Source organism: Mus pahari, chromosome 2 (assembly GCF_900095145.1).
Source record: "Mus pahari chromosome 2, PAHARI_EIJ_v1.1, whole genome shotgun sequence".
Taxonomy (NCBI): domain Eukaryota; kingdom Metazoa; phylum Chordata; class Mammalia; order Rodentia; family Muridae; genus Mus; species Mus pahari.
The window spans coordinates 41,780,568-41,801,180 of record NC_034591.1 but is presented as its reverse complement, the minus strand read 5'-3'; the positions used below and the strand labels follow the sequence as shown (position 1 = coordinate 41,801,180).

The 20,613-nt window shown below is 38.7% G+C and overlaps 1 protein-coding gene across 1 annotated transcript in view; it reads right to left on the bottom strand.

The window, feature by feature from the left end:
• Positions 1-442: 442 nt before the first annotated feature.
• The window catches only part of Kcnd2 (potassium voltage-gated channel subfamily D member 2), a 498,015-nt gene continuing 477,844 nt past the window's right edge, over positions 443-20,613 (bottom strand). The window contains exons 2-6 of the mRNA XM_021190190.2: positions 15,975-16,137; positions 7,768-7,863; positions 6,985-7,077; positions 4,040-4,287; positions 443-3,078 (exon numbers count right to left, since the gene is read on the bottom strand). Of these exons, the coding sequence (XP_021045849.1) occupies positions 2,901-3,078; positions 4,040-4,287; positions 6,985-7,077; positions 7,768-7,863; positions 15,975-16,137 (778 nt within the window). The 3' untranslated portion in view covers positions 443-2,900. The remainder of the gene's footprint in view (positions 3,079-4,039; positions 4,288-6,984; positions 7,078-7,767; positions 7,864-15,974; positions 16,138-20,613) is intronic.

The following is a 20,613-nucleotide window of genomic DNA, read 5'->3' as shown; positions in this document are numbered from 1 at the left end:
TCTATCTATCTATCTATCTATCTCTATCTATCTATCTATATATATCTATGTCTCTCATTTATCATCTATGTACAGACACATAGGCATTCAAATTGCCCATTTTCTTAGCACAGATCCCTCTATTATTACTAAGAATTGAACCAAGCTTTGAGCAGGACTGCAATTTCCGAGCTTCACTTTGCTTGATACAAGCAACGGTGATAAGAGTATGTCTAGCTCACAGTCTGGACTTTCTAAGTGGTTTCCCCATTCCATGATCTATCTTTCTGGCATCCCACTGATGGAGAAAAGCTATTGTCGTCTCCAGTCTACATTACAGTGAAGTTTTGAGTTCTTTTAGTCCGCATGAGCCACAGGGTCCTTTTAGATTTATTATTAGTGTGACACATCTTTAGGAAAGGGATTACATCTAAGGAAAAAAAGGCCATAGTCAACCATGTTGTCCTGTTCAAGCATGCACATGTTTTATTTAAGTATTCTCCAAAGGTCTATTTTTTTCCAGCATAATGCAGGTATTATGCTATCCTTTGAAATAAGATATATGAATTTCAAACAAAATTGTCAAAAACAATGACCTTAGTTACTCCATATGATACACAGAAATAATTACATTTCACTTACAGTACAGTTGCACTTAACACAGTCATCAATAGTCATTCACCACCAACACAGCATATTTTTAAATCACCTAAAACATCCAAAAGATTATTTTTTAAAATTTCATTTCTGAAAATCTTAAGAAATTAATAATTTGCGATAAACGACAAACCAAAGCAGGAAGAATAAGAATCAACCGAAATAAGCCAAGTCTATGTTGTTTCATGTCCTATTAAGAACATGAGAATAGAATTTCTTATTGGGAATCAAAAGATGGTAAATGTTCCTGATTGTACTTACTTTAAAAGACTTTTTAATAAGTGCCATCAAAGACGCTTCACTATATATTTGCTCTAGAAGCATAAAGTGACAACAGGCAGGTGTTAATAGAATTGTTAATATTCACGTCTCAGGAATATTAGTAACTTTTTCAAAGACACACTAGGAGTAAAGCCAGGTCCTTCCCGAGGGTCAGCTGAGGCCTTTCTCCTGTCACTCAGCTCTGATGAAGATCTACTGTGTGCCTAGCACTGTCCTAGAAGCTATTCTATAAATGGGAAGTAACCATTTCTGGCTTTACCTGAAAATGTTTGGATTAATTCATTTTCTTATGGTAAATTGTGAAAAGCATTTCAAAATCTCTATGACAGAGGACTAATTATTAATTCCTTTTCATGTATAGAAACTTAGCTTTCGTTCTTACAGTGGTGGCTTGGAATGAACAAAACTTTTCATTTGACATAAAACTTTTTTTTTTTATTTTTACATTGTCACGTGCAGACACATCTGCGGATATTCAAGGGTGAAAAGGTAGCAAGACTTTTCACTTAAATGTACACAGTGGTCGACTTTGCATCATCATACTCCTTCTTCCCGATTTTGCAGAGAACTTTGTGCCTTGTGATACACTAGAATCTTTTGAGACACATTGTTGCTTTCTTGGATGGCATTAGAAGCATGCTCTCATGCTACACAAAGCACTTTAGTTTTCCTCTGCATTTCAGTTGTTCTCAATATGTATTGAAGATCTGAAGCAAAATAATTAATACATTGAGTTAGATTCTGAAATCATCCATCCTATGATTTTTCTTTAAGTACCATTTAACTCCTCTCATAAAACACATATGGGTGTTTGCAGGGTCTGGGTTTTCTACAAATAGTGAAAACACTGGAGATATTTCATGTCAACTCCTTTACTCTACTTGTTATCAAGGGGACTGATGACAATCTTATAATAACTGGTTGAGAAATACAAAGGCAGGGAACTTTTGTTTTATTACTACAGTAGACACTAATCCTGTCATTAGTGGGTAAGCTCAGTAGAAAGACACTAAAGAGATCCAGGGACAGATAATGCACGGGGTCACAGAAATACACTGGACCAAAGAATACTACCAAAAACATTTATGACACAATAGTTTTGGATTAAAAAGTCAGCTAAAACCCAGCCACACCAGGAGGTTTTCTATGAATGTGGCTCTCACTGGATCTATGAATAAATGGAAAGTCCAAAAAAAAAAATCCTGATTCCTGCTACAACAGATATAGAATGAATTATTGCAGTTATAACAATGACTAGGTGCAAGGTTAAACAATAATTAATACTGAACTATCCGAACACTTTAGATTTACTAGTATGCATCCCCTTGAGAAACACTGCAGTGCTTAAAGGAGTTTATTTGCACAGCCCACCATAGAACATGGACAATCAGTTCATTGTAAGTGCACAGAAATTTCCCCTTTCTACAGGTATAGTTTGTCATGCCTATTCTGAAGACAACATAAGGAAACTGAGATCACTGCTCCAAAGAATTCTAGCATGCATTGGGATGGCTTCCTTCAGTCCACACAAATGGATCGTATGAATTTTTCATCAATAGTAATCTTCACCAGAGCCAATGTTCATGGTTTTTAACAGGAAAAATTTTTATCAAAATGTTTTCCATAATTTTTTTTGTTTTGCATTCAACCGGTATATCATGTTCAAAGATTCATTTTATTTGTTTTATTAAAAAAGAGTTCTGATCATAAGAGGCATCAATAAATGGCATTTCATTGTGCTCATCCACAAAGTCAAAGGGCCACAGAGTTACCCTCTGTGGATAGGTCGAACGCTGTCTAGAAATGCCTTTTGGTGGTTTGATTCACATCTTCAACTCTGAAATCTTGATTTTTGTTTCATCGCCAAACTTCTCGCCTTGCTGTCTAAGTATGCAAAAAAGGGGCTATTATTTCTTCTTTCTTTTCCTTTAGATTCTTTCCATAGTCAGGGCTCAAATTCTCTCAGACCTGCGGCAATTGTCTTACAAGGCAGACACCCTGACGATATTTCCTCCCGCATACTCAGGAGACTCGGGCCTGTCGTCGCCTTCTGGGGTGGTTACTGGAGGTGTTGGGATGCTTATTATTGCTGTGGTCACGTAAGGCTGTTCACAGTTTAGTTTAACACACTCTTCCATTTTGGCATTTAAGCTGGATCGGCTAATGAGGGAGAAAAGTAGTTTTGAACAAGTAAGTTATTAATTTTAAGTTGTTTTTCATGTAACTGAAGAATTCATATTTTACTACTAAAAATATTTAAAATACATAAGCAATACCACATTTGAAACCACCTTAATATGTTATCATAAATGTTTATATCAGTTTATTAACATGACTCACATTCCTAAGATCCTGCTCAACCTAGTTGAATCAACTGTATCTCAATGTATGTTCTATAAAAAAAATATATATATATAAACAACAGGGCTTAGATAAAAAGGGAAATAGTTTCTTCTGGCAGAGACTTTGAGAGGCTTCAGCATGTAATGTCATCCCATGGAGATTTTTGTAACACCTAAAGCTATAAAATCTCAGGGATGGTGTTGTTTTGAAAAGTTACAATTTCCTGAAAGCTCCTACTAAATGATAAGCCGTATGCTAAGAAACTCAAAGACTAAGCTCTAAGTGTCTGAGGTCTGACGTTTTCTACAAGTGACAGACTTATCACAAACTTCTCATGGCACAGGAAGAAGGAAGCGCAGGGAGGTGGCTGCGTTCCTGATTGCTCTCCATGCCATGGATGGAGAAAGGGTCCTAGCTGACTCACCAACTCCAGCTGACTACCCATCCCCAGTGTATTTGCAGGATTCCCTGTCTTTGCCTCCTGAGTCATGGGATTATATACAACTGCAATGTATGGCTGGCTCTATGTGGAGTCTAGAGAATTTGGGTTCTTTAGGCTTTAGAAGTCTTTAGGCTTCTATGACAATCAATTTATCCAATGAGCCATTTCCTCATGCATCTTTTGACCACTAACAAATACCCTCATTTTTGCTTTGTCAGTTTTCCCTTGTTTCCTTGGAACTAGGATTAAAGGCCACGTTGGTTGCACCGTGATGGCAGTGGACATAGTCTATGAACCAGGACAGGCATTTACACAGTACAGATCAACCCCAGGTACCTGTTGGACAGTGGAGTTCTCTCCACACATCTGATCTGAATTGTACTGAGTTCTTGCACACTGCCTCTATGACTTCCCGACACATTGGCATTAGGAATTCGGAAAGTCTTTTTGTGTCTCCGTGTGCAGCAAGTGCTGGTGACTCCTTGTTGTGAGGAGAGAGAGGGACTGTGACTTGACGGGCGATTGACGGTGGCAACTTCCATGCAGCTTTCTTCAAAGACTTGTTCATCCACAAACTCATGGTTCTGTGGGAGAGTCGTAAGGAAATGTGAGAGAGGCAGATAAAGGCTTTTGTAACTTAAAAGAGATTAAATGCCATTATTTTATAACTTAAAAATACACAAAGATTCAGGTTAGACTTGATCCAACAGGTCAAGGAAAGACTAAAATATCAAAATCAAAATTCCTTTAGGGAACTTTTTTGAGGAAAAGTCTTCCTAAGTAGATCTGGAGATGGAGATGTATGAGCTGATTCAGTGCTTATTTACAGGACAATTTTTAAAAAAAAATTAAAAAATTGTTCATTAACTTAAGCATAAAATTAGAATGTTACAACTAAAGAAACAAAACTCTTAAATGAATATAAAAATATCCACAGGGAATTTATAGGCTCATAGTGACCTTGTTATGACTAAACATAAAAATAGATTACTGTAACAGGATGTCCTAAATTAGAGTACCTACTATATATTAACAAATACCTTCATGTGACACAGAAATAATTTAATTAGAAATTGAGAAACCTCAGACATTTCCATTTCTTTCGATGCCACCCTAAAATTCTCAATATACATAAAACTATTGCTTATTAATAAAGAATGGATTATATGTCCATATTGGGGAAATATCTCACAAGAGATTAGTTCCAAGGTTTTGTGGCCTCTTATCTCTGTGGCTCATCACCTCTATTTTCCTAACTCTTCTGTCAGAGACAAACAGCATGGTGTGTCATTTCACTTACCACAGTTTAAAGACCACAATATAAAATTTAATGTAAAAATAGTAAAGAATTATCTCCTGAAATGCCTACAGAAGAATTCTGCCTCAGAAATATAAGATCAAACGTTCCTTAGCCCGAATTACTGGAGAATGACTTCAATTATGATTTTTATCTGCGTGTGTGTAGAAATGGCCTTATAATGGCAGACTTCGCACATTTTGAATTTAACTTAACCATCTCTCATCCTAAAATATTAGTAAAACAATTGAAGCAATTCATGGCCTAATGGGAAACAGATTGATTTCGTTACTCATTTGTCCTTGCTTTGCTGAGGGTAGCATTTTGAAGCATGTAGAATTCAACATTCTACTGTCTGGAGTCCAGAGAACAATGATTAGGTGACAGAATTTTGTGTTAATTTTCTTGCACAAAGAAGTCATAATCTGGGGTTTTCTCTTACCATGCACATGTGACACACATGATACCATTTACAACACAAGCCAATCCAACTTATCTCATTAGGGATTGGAATCAAAGAAGGTGGTCTACTTCTGGTTACTGTAAATATTTTCTGAGTAGCTCAAACTAAATTGCATTTCTTGGGGCTAAAACCACTTCTCTTTTTATTAAGAAATATTCTTCAGTGGTAAAATAGTGGAAAAGACATGAGAGGCATAAATCAATCTATCTTTAATCTATCACATAATTTTAAAGTGTTCTCTAGCAATAACATCAGAAGTACAGGTACAATGCTATTTAAAATTTAAATATAATAATGGAGCTGTCCCAGTTAAATCTCTAAAATTTCCCACTTATTGTGAGATAATCACCCTGACAGCACAGCCCCTGACTATGTCTTTCTCTTGGAGTCGTCATGTACCTTCTGGGGACCTTAGGATTCCTCTACTGTCTCCTCACCTGCTTGTCTGCTCTCTTCCTTCACTTACATCATCTTTTAAATGGGACCCTGAGCTGCCCCTCTGTCTTTGCCTGACTAATTCCAAACTCATCTGTATCTTCCAAACCCCCAAAGAACTGAGAGATGCCCAGGAAGACTTTCCCGAGCCTGCCTACTCATGGATCCTCATCGGCCCACACTGTGGACCCATCCTCGCTTACAGGGCTCACTACCCTGTTCCCTACCCAGTTATCTCCATTGTTCCTGATTTGTCCTATCAACAGAGGCTTGATGGTCTTGGTGTGCATCCTGATTTCACAGTCCTGTGGATCTGGTGGGTACAGGGCAGGCAAGTGATTATCCATTTGCTGAATGACTCTCTGACAAACAAGTTGGTGGGAGACGTGTTAGAATTCAGACTATACTGTATCACTGGTGAGTGAGCGGACCCGATTCACACATAAAAGATGCTTTGTTCTGCTCTGTGGTCACAAACCATGATGGCCATGGGCGGCTAGCTTAATAATGAGTTAACTTTGGGGTGGAATAATTCCCACTGGTTACATGCAAGTGAGGAGGTTTCTCTGTATCTAGGGACACTCTGTGACCAAGTATCATTTTATTGCCCTAAAGAGATCATTTTCAAATCTCTATCTCTCTATTCATTACACCTGTGGGTAATAGAGATCTGTGCTTTTTCTTCTGATCCCTCTTTCCTTTTTGTTACAGCTTTGATAGCCTGTCTTTTTTAGATGCAGAGACACTTGAAATTGATTGTCTTTCCTGTTTAAATCATTTTATAACTGGAGAAAAAAACAATATTTTATTCAATTTTATTGGAAGATAACTTTCTTTCATGGTGTCTTGGAACGGAGTTAAGGCAGGCACTTAGAGCGGAACATGTACCATCAGTATAGCACCTTCCAAGTTGAATTGTTACCAAGTCATTTCTATTGTTGTGAAACTTTCTGTAACCTTGCTTTTCTGCCTATTTTCTTGGGATGCAGAGGATCAATTTCTGCCTGGAAATTGGATGCTTTGCACAGACGCAAACAGAAGTGCTCTCAGTCACGAGGCTGCAAACCTGCCCTGCTGTCTTCTTACCGTGGTTTTCTCCAGGCAGTGAAGCAGGTGGTGGTGCTGGGTCTCAAAGCTGGATCCAGATTTGCTTACGAAGGCCGGTTCATCCTCTGAGGACTGGAACAGGGGGAAGACACAGAACTTTCTCTTTAATTTGCAGACTATGAGAATCTGGGCTACACATGTGCGCAGAGCTACCTGGCCTGTTTTCTGAGATTAACTGGTGGCACTTGCTAACTAAAAATAGACAAATGTATAATTAAGTCTGAGTGATCAGCGGGTACATTTCCATTTGGTCTTTTAAGCTTACACCTCCTCGAATTGGAAATTCAAGTCGCTAATACTAAGAGTTGACCAAGTTCTGCTTTGACCCTGTGACCTTTGTAACTCTTACTGAATTCTATTCTTTCTCCATCAGAAGTAGAGGAAGATATCATGCCTCCCCCTTGACCCCCTATCAAACTGTACATGTGTAATTTTGAAATAAAAATAATTAAGCATTTGAATAATTGGGAATCTTTTATCACAGTGGACAGGTTGACACTGTAGACAAGTAGGAGCTGGAATTCATTCTGGGAAAGTGTAGTCATAACCACCAGCTCTGTCTCTTAGATGCTCCTTCAGTTTCTAAGCTGTTATTGGCAACTAGAACGTATGGTGGAAAGTTACAAAGATGACACTTTATTGTTCCAGTAGTCATTTTCATAATCACTCCCAATAAAATCATATGGTTAACTGGAACTGAATCACTATCATGCTGATGAGCCCGTGGTTACAAAGAAGTGATGGTGACGGGCTTGGCTGTACCTGCAGCTGGTTGCTCAGTAGCCCATTCCGCTTGCTCTGCATGTAGGCATTTGCGCTCCCGCTTTTGGCTGCCCGTATCCTGGCCAGCCTGGCTTTCTACAGGAGAGAGAGAAAAAAAAGCAAAAAACAAACATCCCGTGAGCACTAATGAATCCCGTCTATAAGTCAGAGGATAAACTCTTTGAAAAGACTATTATTTGTTACTGTGTATATGATATATGTAGATGTGCACGCCATACATCACATCGCTGTGTTATTCGTTCAGTTTTGTCAGGAGTGAAATAACAGTATCACTTGACTTGCATTTACAGTTTCTGGTATCTGAGGAAACTTAGTGAAGTAGAAACCACAGGCCCAGCAAAGTACCTGTCAATTCTTGTTCATGTCACTGGTTTCTTTTTGTAAATTAGTAACATGTTTCCAGGACTCAGTTGTGAATTCTCCTCCCTCCTCTATCAGATTAGCTTATCATTCTCTACTCTCCCCTGCCCTTCATTTCTACTTCTTTCCTTCTACATTTGTCCTTTCTTCCCTTGTTCTTCACACATCCCTCCCTCCCTCCTTCCCTCCCTCCCTTCCTTCCCATTGCCCCTCTTCCTCACTCCCTCTCCCTTTCTAAATTCACTATTCAGAGAGCATGTGTAGACCATCCCTAATATTTTTCTCTACAAGGATGCTGCTGAGTTGACCAAAGTGGAGCCCATGCTGAGTACTACAGAATCTCAAAATCCCTGAGTTTAGGTAATTTGTCCCCACGAGTCTATACAAAGATATATTCATCTGGTTTCTATTTCAGTCTTGACTCTGTTGAGATAAAGAAAGCAGTGTGTCTACCCTGACAAATAATAAATAATCTTATATGGGCATATAAGATTATTTAAACTTTCAAAGTATTTCCTATAGACTGCTCTTCTGTTCGGAGAATTTCAGACGCTCGTTCAGTTGGTTCGTTTCAATGTTATCATCAGTGCAGTATTCCCCAGAGCAGCAACTGGTTGACTGGCTTTCTAGCTTAGCTTCTCTTTACACTTCCCTGCTACATTGCTACCTTCTGACCATCAAGGCAGGAGCCTGCCTTCCCACCTTGCACCTTCTGGGGACCACTATTTATGGCTCCTGGTGAAAAAGCTTATGCACCAAAGCACCTGGGATGATTTGTCCAGGAAGCATCTTACAAACTTACTTTAAGAAGCCCACCATTCCCTTTATGAGAAAATCATATCCATGCTACCTTGAGGCTCAAGTTCCAGAATACTCTTTAGTGTAAAATCTAAAAAAAAAAAAAAAAACAATAAAAATAAAAATGAAAAAAAATTCCATTCTAAAAATAGAAAGGGAATGCGTGCCTATGAAAAATAATACTAATGTTACAAAGACACACACAAGGAAAGTACTCTGGCCCATGCTCTGGCATATGCTATGTAGCCAGTGGCTGCTCCATCTCTTGTCAGAAGCCCGAGATGTGCACACACATATCATAATACAGCTGGATGAACACAGCTCACATTCTTCTTCAGTTTATTTAATGTCTACATCTGGGAGCATTATCCAAGAGCCCATGCAGAGACTACAACAAATTATATGGCTATGTGATATGCCACTGTACAAAGGAAGCATGGTTTTTTTAGTCAACTATTGATTCATTGATTTTCTTAAGTACTGAGGATTGAAGCCATGAGGTTTTCTGCATGTGGGGCTGATTCTCTACTGCTGATTTACATCCCCAGGCTTTTCTGCTTTGAAATTTGACAGGGAACACGGGACATTTAGGGGGTTTGTTTGACTGAGAGGTTGGAGGGAGGGCACATGGAAGGAGTTGGAAGGAGGAAAGAGGAGGAGCGAAATAATCTAATTATGTCGAATTCACTGGAGCTGAAATTCCAGGTGGTTTTGAGCCACTTGGTTGGAATGGTAGGAATTGAACTCCAGTCCTGTGGAAGAACAGCAAGCACTAACTGCTGATCCATCTTTTCAGTCACTGTTTTAATGCTTTTGAGAAAGGGTTTTGTTAAGTAGAGTAAGTTAGCCTTAAACTAGTGATCTTGCTTCAGGCTCCTATAAAGCTGGGGTTACATCATAGTTCACCACAATTAACTCTTATTTGTTGCTGCTTTGGGGCAGGCTCTTATGTAACCTAGGTTGGACCCAAATATACTAAACAGCTGAAGCTGGCCTATGGCTGTCACTGTCTTCCTTAGCCTCCTATAGCCATTTGTTACGTGATGGGATCACAGGGATATGTCACCAGTCAGAACTTTAAAGTAGCCTTTGGAAGTAGACTTATTTTTGCATCAAAGGGTATGTGTGTATGTAGGTTTTATGAAAATTTCCCTTCACATCTACTTCTCGGAGAGCAGTGCTGAACAGTCTCGTGCACTAGAATGTCATTTATCATCATGGCTTCGGGTCTAATCTTTCTTTCTTCACCCCCAAGCTTATGCTTTTCTGCGTGTCGATTCCATTTAAAAAAAATCATGTACTGTATCAAGATCCTTTGTGTTTAATGTGGACAATCGACAGATTTCACTTCCGTTGTCAGTGAAATGCTGAGATCACTGAACATATTGAGCCAGCGCTGGAGAATTAAGTTGGATGGTAGGAAAGAGACTTTTATCTTCCCAAGCTTCAGGCAGTGCTAGCATTTCAGTCCAGACTCAACAAAACAACAGCAATGACAAGCATGTTGGGAAATTACCTAGAATGGCCTTAATCTTTTACAAACAAGCAATTTACCTATTGATTTCCAGAAAGTGCTTATTGTGCTTCCAATCCTTTAAGTGCCTCAAACACTCATTGCCTTATTTGGGCCACCTTCTCTCTCTTGCTCTTTGGCTGTTTCACACCCCTCCCTGTCCATCCTTTGGATTTTTGTTCCTTTCCCCTCCCGCCCNCCCCCCCATCTCCTTCCACTCCCCACTACCTTGTCTATTACATTTCCCATGTCATAGTTACTTCTCTCTCCCATGTCATTCTCTCAGCATTAGGCAGCAATATTGAGTAATACTGATTTCTTTCTTTGAGCCATAAGCCACAACCAAAATCACTGTCTATCCAGAACAGGACAGTGACCTATCTTTCATCACATAATAGGAAGTCTATACATGGTAGCAACTTGTAATACATATAGAGTTCTAATTTGTAAAATAATTGTTTTAAAGGCAGAGCAGCCATTTTTGTTAAACCCTGTACTGTATTAGCAAAAGAAGCACCCGTCCACCTGTCTTAATTTCAGCCATGACTTTTCTTTCAGTTTGCTGTAACACCGTGAGTTAATTGGCTTAGCTCATCCTGTGGAGTGCCATATCAAATACCTGTTGAAATCTAGCCTTTACCATCTGTGATTATAGCTTTGGTTCCAGCAGGTAATTGAAGGAGATTATTTTACAAAGTTACTTCAGAAACTCACTTTTCTTATGACCTTACTCAGTGTGACAGCCGTGGCGATACTTGCTGTGTAATGAGAGGTTAAGAGAGAATAGTCCTTTCGGTCCCTTGCTTGTATCTTGTAGAAAATAGCAGCTTCTTGCAGTGGCAAAATGCCAGTAGTGAGAATGCAAATTAGGATGAGGTTTTAGTAAATGTTTTGAACCATAGTGTTACTGAATCAAGAAATATTTTCAATACTTTAGAGAAATGAAAGTATCCTAGGCAACCTAGGGATCTTGAGAATGTCTCTCTTCTTCCTAAACTGAGATAATTCATCACTGCTTAAATATTGGCCCCCATACTCCCTGCCTAAACCATGTGTTCCAGACACTACACTGCAGGCTGTTTCATTCATTTAATGCTCAAATGGTCCATGTGGATGCAGGAGACGAAGCTTTGTCAGTTTTGAAGGTCTGAAGGAGTTTGTTGGATTGTTTCCATTTGCTAAGGAAAATAGCTGCCCTAGAAATGAAACAAGCCAGAGCAACCCAAGAAAGTGGAAGACAGTGTCTGAGACTGAGTGCTGTGCCCAGCTCTGAAGTGTGGGTAATCCCTGGAGGGCAGCATTGGCAGGTACAGGGCTGGGATTTCGCTCAGTAAAGTGGATGAGTGAAATAAACAGTCAACAAAAGGACTCACAGCTAAGAGAGACAAGTACTGAAACATGTAAGTGGCCATAAGAGAAATATGTATATATATAATATATAGTGTATATTAGCATTCTAATATATATGGAAATTAAAGTATAAACTTATAATATATACATATGTATGCATATAAACACACTCATTTAATATGTTGAAATATTTGTATATATTGTGTGTAAATACATATATATTTAAAAAATGCTAAAGTTTTCTGGTCTTGGGATTTAACCAAGAGATCTGTGATCACAAACAAAGCCTCTGTAAAACTGAAATAATGACATAGCCTTCAAGTGATTATGATTATGATGTCATATTAAAATCATCCATGGCATTCTAGAAACCCTGGATGAAGGCAGTTGCTTTGGTTTTATTAAGTTATACTTATCTTTGTTACGTGGTACGGTCAAGTTAGCATTGCATAGGCAGATGACTATGTAGTCTTATTCATTTATTAAAACAGAGTAGCCCCCTGTTTCAAAATATCACCCTTATGATCTGGCCTTCTACCCATTAAGATTTACTTCTGGCAAATAAAATCTAGTCAATAAATGATCCTTGAATGTCTGGATGCAAAATGAGTCTAGTAAGATGCAACGGCCAGTAGTTGCAGTAGGTGAGATGTCACATTTTATGCCTGTCTTCAGTCCCAAGTCTTAAGTAAAGGCTTGAGAAGAGTGGAGTCAATGGTGCATTTGCTTTAAAGATGTAGATATGTAGGACAAGCAGAAAGAGGGCTTGGTGTATGGAAGAGTCAAGAAGGGCAATCCCTTGACAGTACCGACAGGAAATCTCTTACACACAATGTATGTTTTCCCCCTTGCTTTAGGCTGGAGTCAGCTACAGACCTAAGTACAGAAAATAACTACTTCATAATATTATTTTACTTGGTCCATTTAAGTGTTGTTTTTTATTGAATTTTTACTGAAAGACTGCTTGCGTGGTTGAATTATTGGTTGTCTTTTTTAGTAACTGTGATACCTACTGAATCATTCAGTCTCCAGACCCAGATTAATACAAATCATCTTAGTATAATGGAAGTTTAGTCTGTTTTAATTTTAATGTCCTAGAAAGTTGGAAAAACTATGTGATAATGTATTTTTTTTACTATACATTTTGTTCTTGTGATTATGCTCAGTTTATTGATCATAGGATGTTTATTGAAAAATTATATTAGGTTATTTTATCTAGCTTTATTAAGTCAATTTCTTTAATAGTCACATATACAACTCAGTATGACATGGTAGACCTTTAGGATATAAATATAATTTGAAAATAAAAAATCATACATGAAGTCCACTTTTCAATTATTGTACTTTATAACATCACATCTACTTAATTTTGGATTTCAAGTTTATCTAGGCACAAATGCTTCTAAGCACTTTTATAGATTTGTAGCTCATCCCATCAGGGAGTTTCAACATGTTTGTTAGCAATGTGCAGCATCTTGTACATCAAATATGAATGCTCACAAGGTAACCTGTGAGTGAGTACCAGTGAGCCCATGAAGGTACAGGGCAGACTCTGCAGAGAGCACACTTATGTGCTTTCATTTAGCTTGTTGCAGATTTAGGCTGCTGGCTTTTAAGAAATTCCCATTTTCTAAAGATTTTCCAAAAGTAATAAGGACACAGGAGGAGCTAGAGAAATGACCAAAGGAGCTGAAGGAGCTTGAATCCCCACAGAAGGAACAACAATATGAACTAACCAGTACCCACAGAGCTCCCAGGGACTAAACCACCAACCAAAGAGTACACATGGAGGGACCTATGGCTCCAGCTGCATATGTAGAAGAGGATGGCCTAGTTGGTCATCAATGGGAGGAGAGGCATTTGGTCCTAAGAAGGTTCTATGCCCCAGTGTAGGGGAATGCCAGGGCAGGGAAGCAGGAATGAATGGGTGGCTTGGTGAACAGGGGGAGGAGGAGGGGATAGGGGATTTTCAGAGGGAAAAACCAGGAAAGGGGCTAGCATTTGAAATGTAAATAAAGAAAATATCTAATAAAAATCATATTTGTGCTTCAGACTGTTTTTCTGTAAGTAGTTCTTACACCAACAAAAGGCATAGAATGGCGACAGGTAAACGTAGGAGTTAATCTTCTTGGAGGATAACTGCTATTTCAGTCAGTGTCTCTGAGTGCCATGTGTTGCCAGAGCCACATGAAAGGTCCCTTATCAAGGAGCCTGAAATCAGTCCTTACAGCTCTGCTTGTCCAAATGCATCCTGCAAGAGAAGCGAATGACAGAGCGTGCCTGCCTGTCTTCTTCCTTTCTTCCTTTCCTACATCCTCTTTCTGAACATTTCTAGACTATTAGATTATTAATAATATGCGTAAATGTCTAAAATATTTATTACTGCTATGGATAGTAATTTGAACCTAGATGATTGTTCACCAATGGGGGTTTCCTTAAAGCAAGCAGTCCAAAGCTGAACAAGCTGGAGCAAAAAGCTCTCTGACATTGATCATAGAGGAAATCTCTGTGGAACATGCCTGTACTTATATGGAATCACTGAAATTATCCAAGGGCTACCAACCATATAAGGGTTTCTACTTTATTGGTTCTACATGTGATGACAACCGTGTTTAAACTCCATGATGGGACCAGCCACAAGGCTAGTAGTGAACTCCAGTAAGTTGCTTATGATGTCTTGCAGATGCATGGAATTATCTAGTCTGTACACCCAGTGAAACATAGCCATGAGTGGAGTTTTGGCATTTACAAAAAAGAAGAATGCTTTCTGGAAAGGAGAAATATTCAATGGGCATGAAACATACTGGAAATGCAGCGCTCTGTAAATACAGAGGAAGCATCAAGAAAGATTTCCACAGTGATTTCTAAGCAAAGGGCCCTGACTATCAAGGTGACTATCAGAATGAGGAAGGCACGTGAACTCACACTCATCCAGTTTGTCAGAGAAGCAGGCAACACCACTGTTAAGTGTTTTATTAAAATTAGATTCTAATGCGGATTTGCGTGCTATCTTCTCAGTAAGTCTCTAGAGGGCTCCAATAGAAGGGGGCTAACAAAGGACACCAAGGTACACACCAGATGTTCTTATTGGACACAGAACACAAATAACTGAGTTCTACCCCTCCCCCACTCAGACTGGCTTACACTGAATCCTTGCTCTTGATCTTATTAGTTAACATGGTCTTAGGATGGCTTGATTGCTGGAAACTTTAGGATTCCCACCCATTTATTGGCAAGAATGATGGCAACCAAATCCTAGAGTTTGGCAAAGACTGTATAAATCATTTTCTTGGACCTTATACCATTGCCTTGTCTAAAATAAGTCATCAGGAATTAGTAAATGTTGCTAATGTCATTATAAGTCAACAGATTTATAAGCTTACAGATTTATATACTTTTGCATATTATCATAATCTTATTATTTCTCCATTTTACACATAAGTATATGGTGGGATTAAGTAATTGACACAAAGTGCAGAGACACAGGAAACTACTGGGCTAGGTAAAAAACAAAAACAGGAACAAAAACAAACTCCCTCCACAACCTAAGTCCAAATGCTCAGGATTTTCCTACTTCCTCTCTGACTTGAGCAAAATAGCTGAGATACACCTCTTGGTTCTTGTTAGCAGCCCCCTCCCCTTTTGACTGGAAGCAGCCTGATTTCTAAGGAATAAGAACTAAATGAATCAGATCTCAAAATAGGACTTTAATAATAACTCTTAAGCATATATGTATGAATAAATGGTTATTAGCACTCTTCACAATTTCTTCTTGCTTTCTACCTCTGATCTCATTGTGGACATTCCCTGCCCGTGGTTAATCTAACTGGGCCTGTGTGACCATCTTTGGCTAATGCAGCACAGGTGCCAGAGTCTTGGGTCACTTCAAGAGAGGCTGTGTGAGACAGAGTACAAGTCATCCAGTCTGTGACTGGAGAGGTGCAACTCGCAGGGACTCTCCATGTCTAGACCGGTAATGGACCAGTAGCATGATCATGATCAGCATCCTTTCTCACCGGCTAAAACCCAATCCCTTGTTTTAAGATGCTGAGATGCTACAGTCTTTTCATCATTAGTCCAGTATTGAATGAGTGGCAAGGATTTTGTAGCTTATTATAAAAAGTGGTAGATGGTAACGCTTGCTGTCACAGAGTTCAGCACCTACCTTTTGTGCCCTTCGTTTGTCTGCTCGTTGGTTTTGGTGGTAGATCCGACTGAAGTTAGACACGATCACAGGCACGGGGAGTGCAATGACCAAGACTCCGCTCAGTGAGCAGATGGACCCAAAAATCTTCCCTGCGATGGTTTTTGGTACCATGTCGCCATACCTGGGTGAGAGGAAAAAGAATTGCCATAAGTCACACTTCTTCCTGGTATAATTAGTTCTTCTTTTTTTTTTTTTTTTTTCTTTTTGCTTTAGGTCAAATGATACTTGGGAAATACTTCCATTTCTAGTTCATGACTAAAATATGCAAGGTGTCAAACTAGTAAGTGGGAAATTGTGAATACAAACTCACAAAAATACCTTTCAACCTTGTAGAAAAGGATGATACATTTAGAAACCTCTCAGATTAGAACATATTTAAAGTCCAATGATGTCATGAAAGCTCTTCAATTTCCCTTTTATATCATGTGGCATAGGTTTTTTTCTAACATTTATTTAATAGTCAATATTTGCGTGCTGGAATTTATAGTCTGGATAGCACACTTTTCCACTTAATTTTTCAGCATTGGACGGGGGGTGAAATTTAAACAGGAAAAGTAGGGCATCACACCACTGGGTTTTCATCAGCCCCAGTCATTTTAAAAAAACAAGCCTTGCAGGTTTCCCATTAACCTTCACTTGTGACAACCGATGGCCATTTCTCATGACAACCTTACCCAGTCTGGTGCTTGCGTGTGAGACGCTGGCTGTTCTCAAAAACACTTTGCCCTTTGCTTGAGTGTTCATCACTGTCTTACCTCACTCGGTCCCACTTTTTCCTCTTTTCTGGCTTCTTTCCCTTTGTCTGACTCCTAAAGTTTGGTATAATTTATACCTCAGTTTGAAATCTTCTTGTCTTCTTCATATAGACCTGTCCTTGTGTTATTTCAATTAATCCCACATCTTAAGACTGGTTTTAGGTAAAAGATACCCCAATTTACTCTCATAACCTCACCGGATGACTTTTTCATACAGGAGACTCCTACCCTCAGTAGCCTGGACTTATTATTTTTAAATACGGATGCCTATGAGCCCATGAAGTCTTAAACTAGACAGCACGGAACTCTTCTGTTCCCCACGTCCTTTGCCAGTTCTCAAATCAGTTTTCATAGTTTGCCTTCTATAGTTAAGCAGAACTTCCCCATCCTGATCCCACTAGATTTCTTCTTCTAATATGGATTGAACCTGCCACTATTAGAGCCACATCTTACTCTTTTCACTTGTGCCTAAGACATTTAGAAACCCATTTAGGTCTCTTTACTCACCTTCTACTTGACCGTTTACCAATGGACAGAGGAACTGATCTACACTTTCCACAGTCACCTCACTACAATGCATGGAATAGAGCCGTGCTTTTAAAACAGATGCCAGCCGTTTGGAACTTTATCTCAGCTATCTAATGCAGTTGAACACTAAAGCAAATTGAAACGCAGCCTCTTTGTCTCCAGATTATGGTAAAACAATGACCGCCTAGTTCCTGTCTACTTTATCCCAGCCGCCGCCACCCTCCTTGTCCCGTGGACACACTGGCCCTTTAGCTCTCTGCTTTGCGTGCAGCCCCAGATCATTCACTAGGTGGCAATTCAATGTCTTCATTCCAAAAGCTCTTTCCTATCCACCTTGTCCACAGAATTCCTGTTCCATTCTCTATGTTCCACAGCAACTTCTCATTTGATAACTTTCATACTTCTTATCCACAGATGACATAGTATTTATGTTTTCAGCCTTGTCTGTGGTACCTGGGATGGAACCAAGGACATTTCCCATGCTAGTCAGCTGGTGTCTTCACTGAACTGTGTGTGTCTCCAGTCTGACATTTTCTCTTTATTTTTCATTCCTCATAAAATAAAGTCATCAGAGAGGGAGCTGTTGGACTTTATGTCTTCCTAGCATGAAGCAGCCTCTTGCTGTATATTAGGAGAGTGCATGCATTTTCTCTTATTTAATACTAGAGGTCTAAGTGTTTATTCCTGGGAGAGAATGGGAAATGATCCCCCTTATTAACATGGATCTTGTGGAAAACATTTTGCATGAAAGATGAGAATTGCAGAGAAACGGGCTAAGGATGGGCCAGTGATAGTGACAGACTGGATACTGACCCTAGTGCATTTGAGGGCCCCATTGGGACTCTGTTTAGTGCTTTGATTCTCCAGTAACTCATTCTTAGTGTTTGTGGGTGACCAGCAGTCCAGGTAATCCTCCATAGTTCAAATTCCTCCAACAGAATGTCCATACTGCATTGCTTATTGCCCAACTTTTCAAACCACGTGATGTGATCACATATGTGGCTATATAACAGGCTCTGGGGGTTATAAAAATTTAAGACTACATGTGGGGCTGTGTAACTGAATGTGGTGTTCAGTAAAAAAAAAATTCTGAACATTTCAGTATAAACACTGATTCAAAAGCAAGCTGGTAACAAGTTAGAAGCGTTTCTAGCTGCATTCATTCAAGTCGCATCCAATTGCTTCACTATAACCTTGGTTCTGCATATGTCAGGAGCACTTTGCCTAGCACATGCAGCCACATATGCCACAATCCGACATATTTAAATTCTGGTTACCAAAGACTTCAGTTTCAACTATGGGTAAAGTCCCTGGATTCATTCATCTCCCTTACATATTCAAGGGTCCAAATGGTACAAGCAAAGAACTCAAGTGAATCTGTATATATTTATTTCCCATTTATCTATGTATGAATATATGTCTGTATATACATATGCATGAATCAATCATCCATTTGTTAGTCTACTAATCTTACCATTTTTGGTGTTTTTATAGGCTAGAAAGTGTTGGTAATTTTTACACATAACATATTATAAATAAAATTTTATCTATAGCCATTTAATTTCACCATTTGACTTTTCTTTACAAAAAAATTAACAACTGAGAGATCGCAAAAGTTCAAAGTTTTTACATAGTTTTGAACTCTCCATTGGTAGACTTCTAGTTTTATTCGTATGGTTTTTGTTTTTCCTGCTTATCTAATATTAAGAATATATATATATATATATATATATATATATATATATATATATATATATATATATATATATACACATTCACACAATAAATGTGTCATGGGCAATATCCCTAGGACCATCATGGCTTACAAAACTGTTTTCCATGAACACTGAGAAAGGAGACAGGAGTGATGCACACAGAAGGGATTTTTCATTCCAAAGGAAGAAAGTGTTGATATTAGGATGAATGCAGTGTTCAACCTCATGCCCACTCCTTTGCTGTTCTGTGATGGAAAGTCACAAGTTTCCAGGTATGAGAAGTAGAATGACTGGAGCCCGTGTAGATGTAGTGAAGTCCAAAACCGTCATGTCTGCTGAGGAATCCAGATGCTGGGTCCATTACTGTGTATCAACCACTAAACTAATTAAAATACAAACAACTTCATCTGGGCACAAATCAATTCCTGGAGGCATGTTTGAAGGATGGATTGTTTTCTTTAGAAATGAGATGAAAGTACATAATATGTGTAATATCCTGGTGAAAGTACCCCCCCAAATGTGTGTGTGATTGATTATGATTTTGTATCTGAGTGTTTTCTTTATTTCTTTTTTTCTTTTGGCTTGAGTGCCAATTCAAGAGGTATAAGAAACAATTTCTTCTGACCCGGAAACTGGATTACTTATTAACTAATATTTCCATCCCTTAGGGTCTCAGTGGCTCATGTTATTCATGGATTTTCTGCCATCAGCTTGCAATCTAGAAGGATCACAGTTTGATGGATAGTTTTTATAGTGGCTGCTATGTTTGCAAATAGCAAATGACTTTTTAAAGTGTTGCCATATAACACCTGCTTGTGGGACAGACCTTGTTTGCCAGAGGGGCCCTGGTATTAATTTCACAGTGGTAAGATTGCTCTTTGACATTTTGAAATCAGTGTTTGCCTAAGAGCAGCAATGACTTTGTTCTTGCCTATTTTGTCCAAAGAGCCAATCATCTTCTCTTACATAGTTTGAGAGCTTCACATACATTATTTCAAGAATTGTGTGCTATCTTTTGTTTCAGCCAATTTATGAACTATTAGTCTTTAAAAATATATTTTAGAATCTTTTTATTGTTCAGAAAACTAACACATTCAGCCTCTATGACATCAAAGGGGAAACTAGAAGATTCTCTTTCACAACTAGCAGTCTTTAGTGAAAGAAAATAGACACTCAGGGAATTCATGAATAAAGTTCAGTGGGGTAATGTAGACCCTCTATGGTGAATTGTCTGGAATAAAGTTCGGCTTCTTCACATCATTTTTCCCTTTCCTGAGACCTTCTCATTTGATTTGAGAAGAAGAAAATTCTCACTCATGCTGGACAACCACTCTATAACGGAGTCTGTGAGAGTTGAACAGCCAAACAAAAGAAAACCATTTAAATGGAAGATTCTCTTTCATAGCTTGAGGTCTTCTGGCTAAGTTACTATTATGGCTCAATAATATTTAAAACATTATTGTAACTGTACTGGCTAGTTTTGTGTCAACTTGAAACATCTGGAGTTATCACAGAGAAAGGAGCTTCAGTTGAGGAAATGCCTATATGAGATCCAGCTGTAAGGTATTTTCTCAATTAGTGATCAAGGGGGAAAGGCCC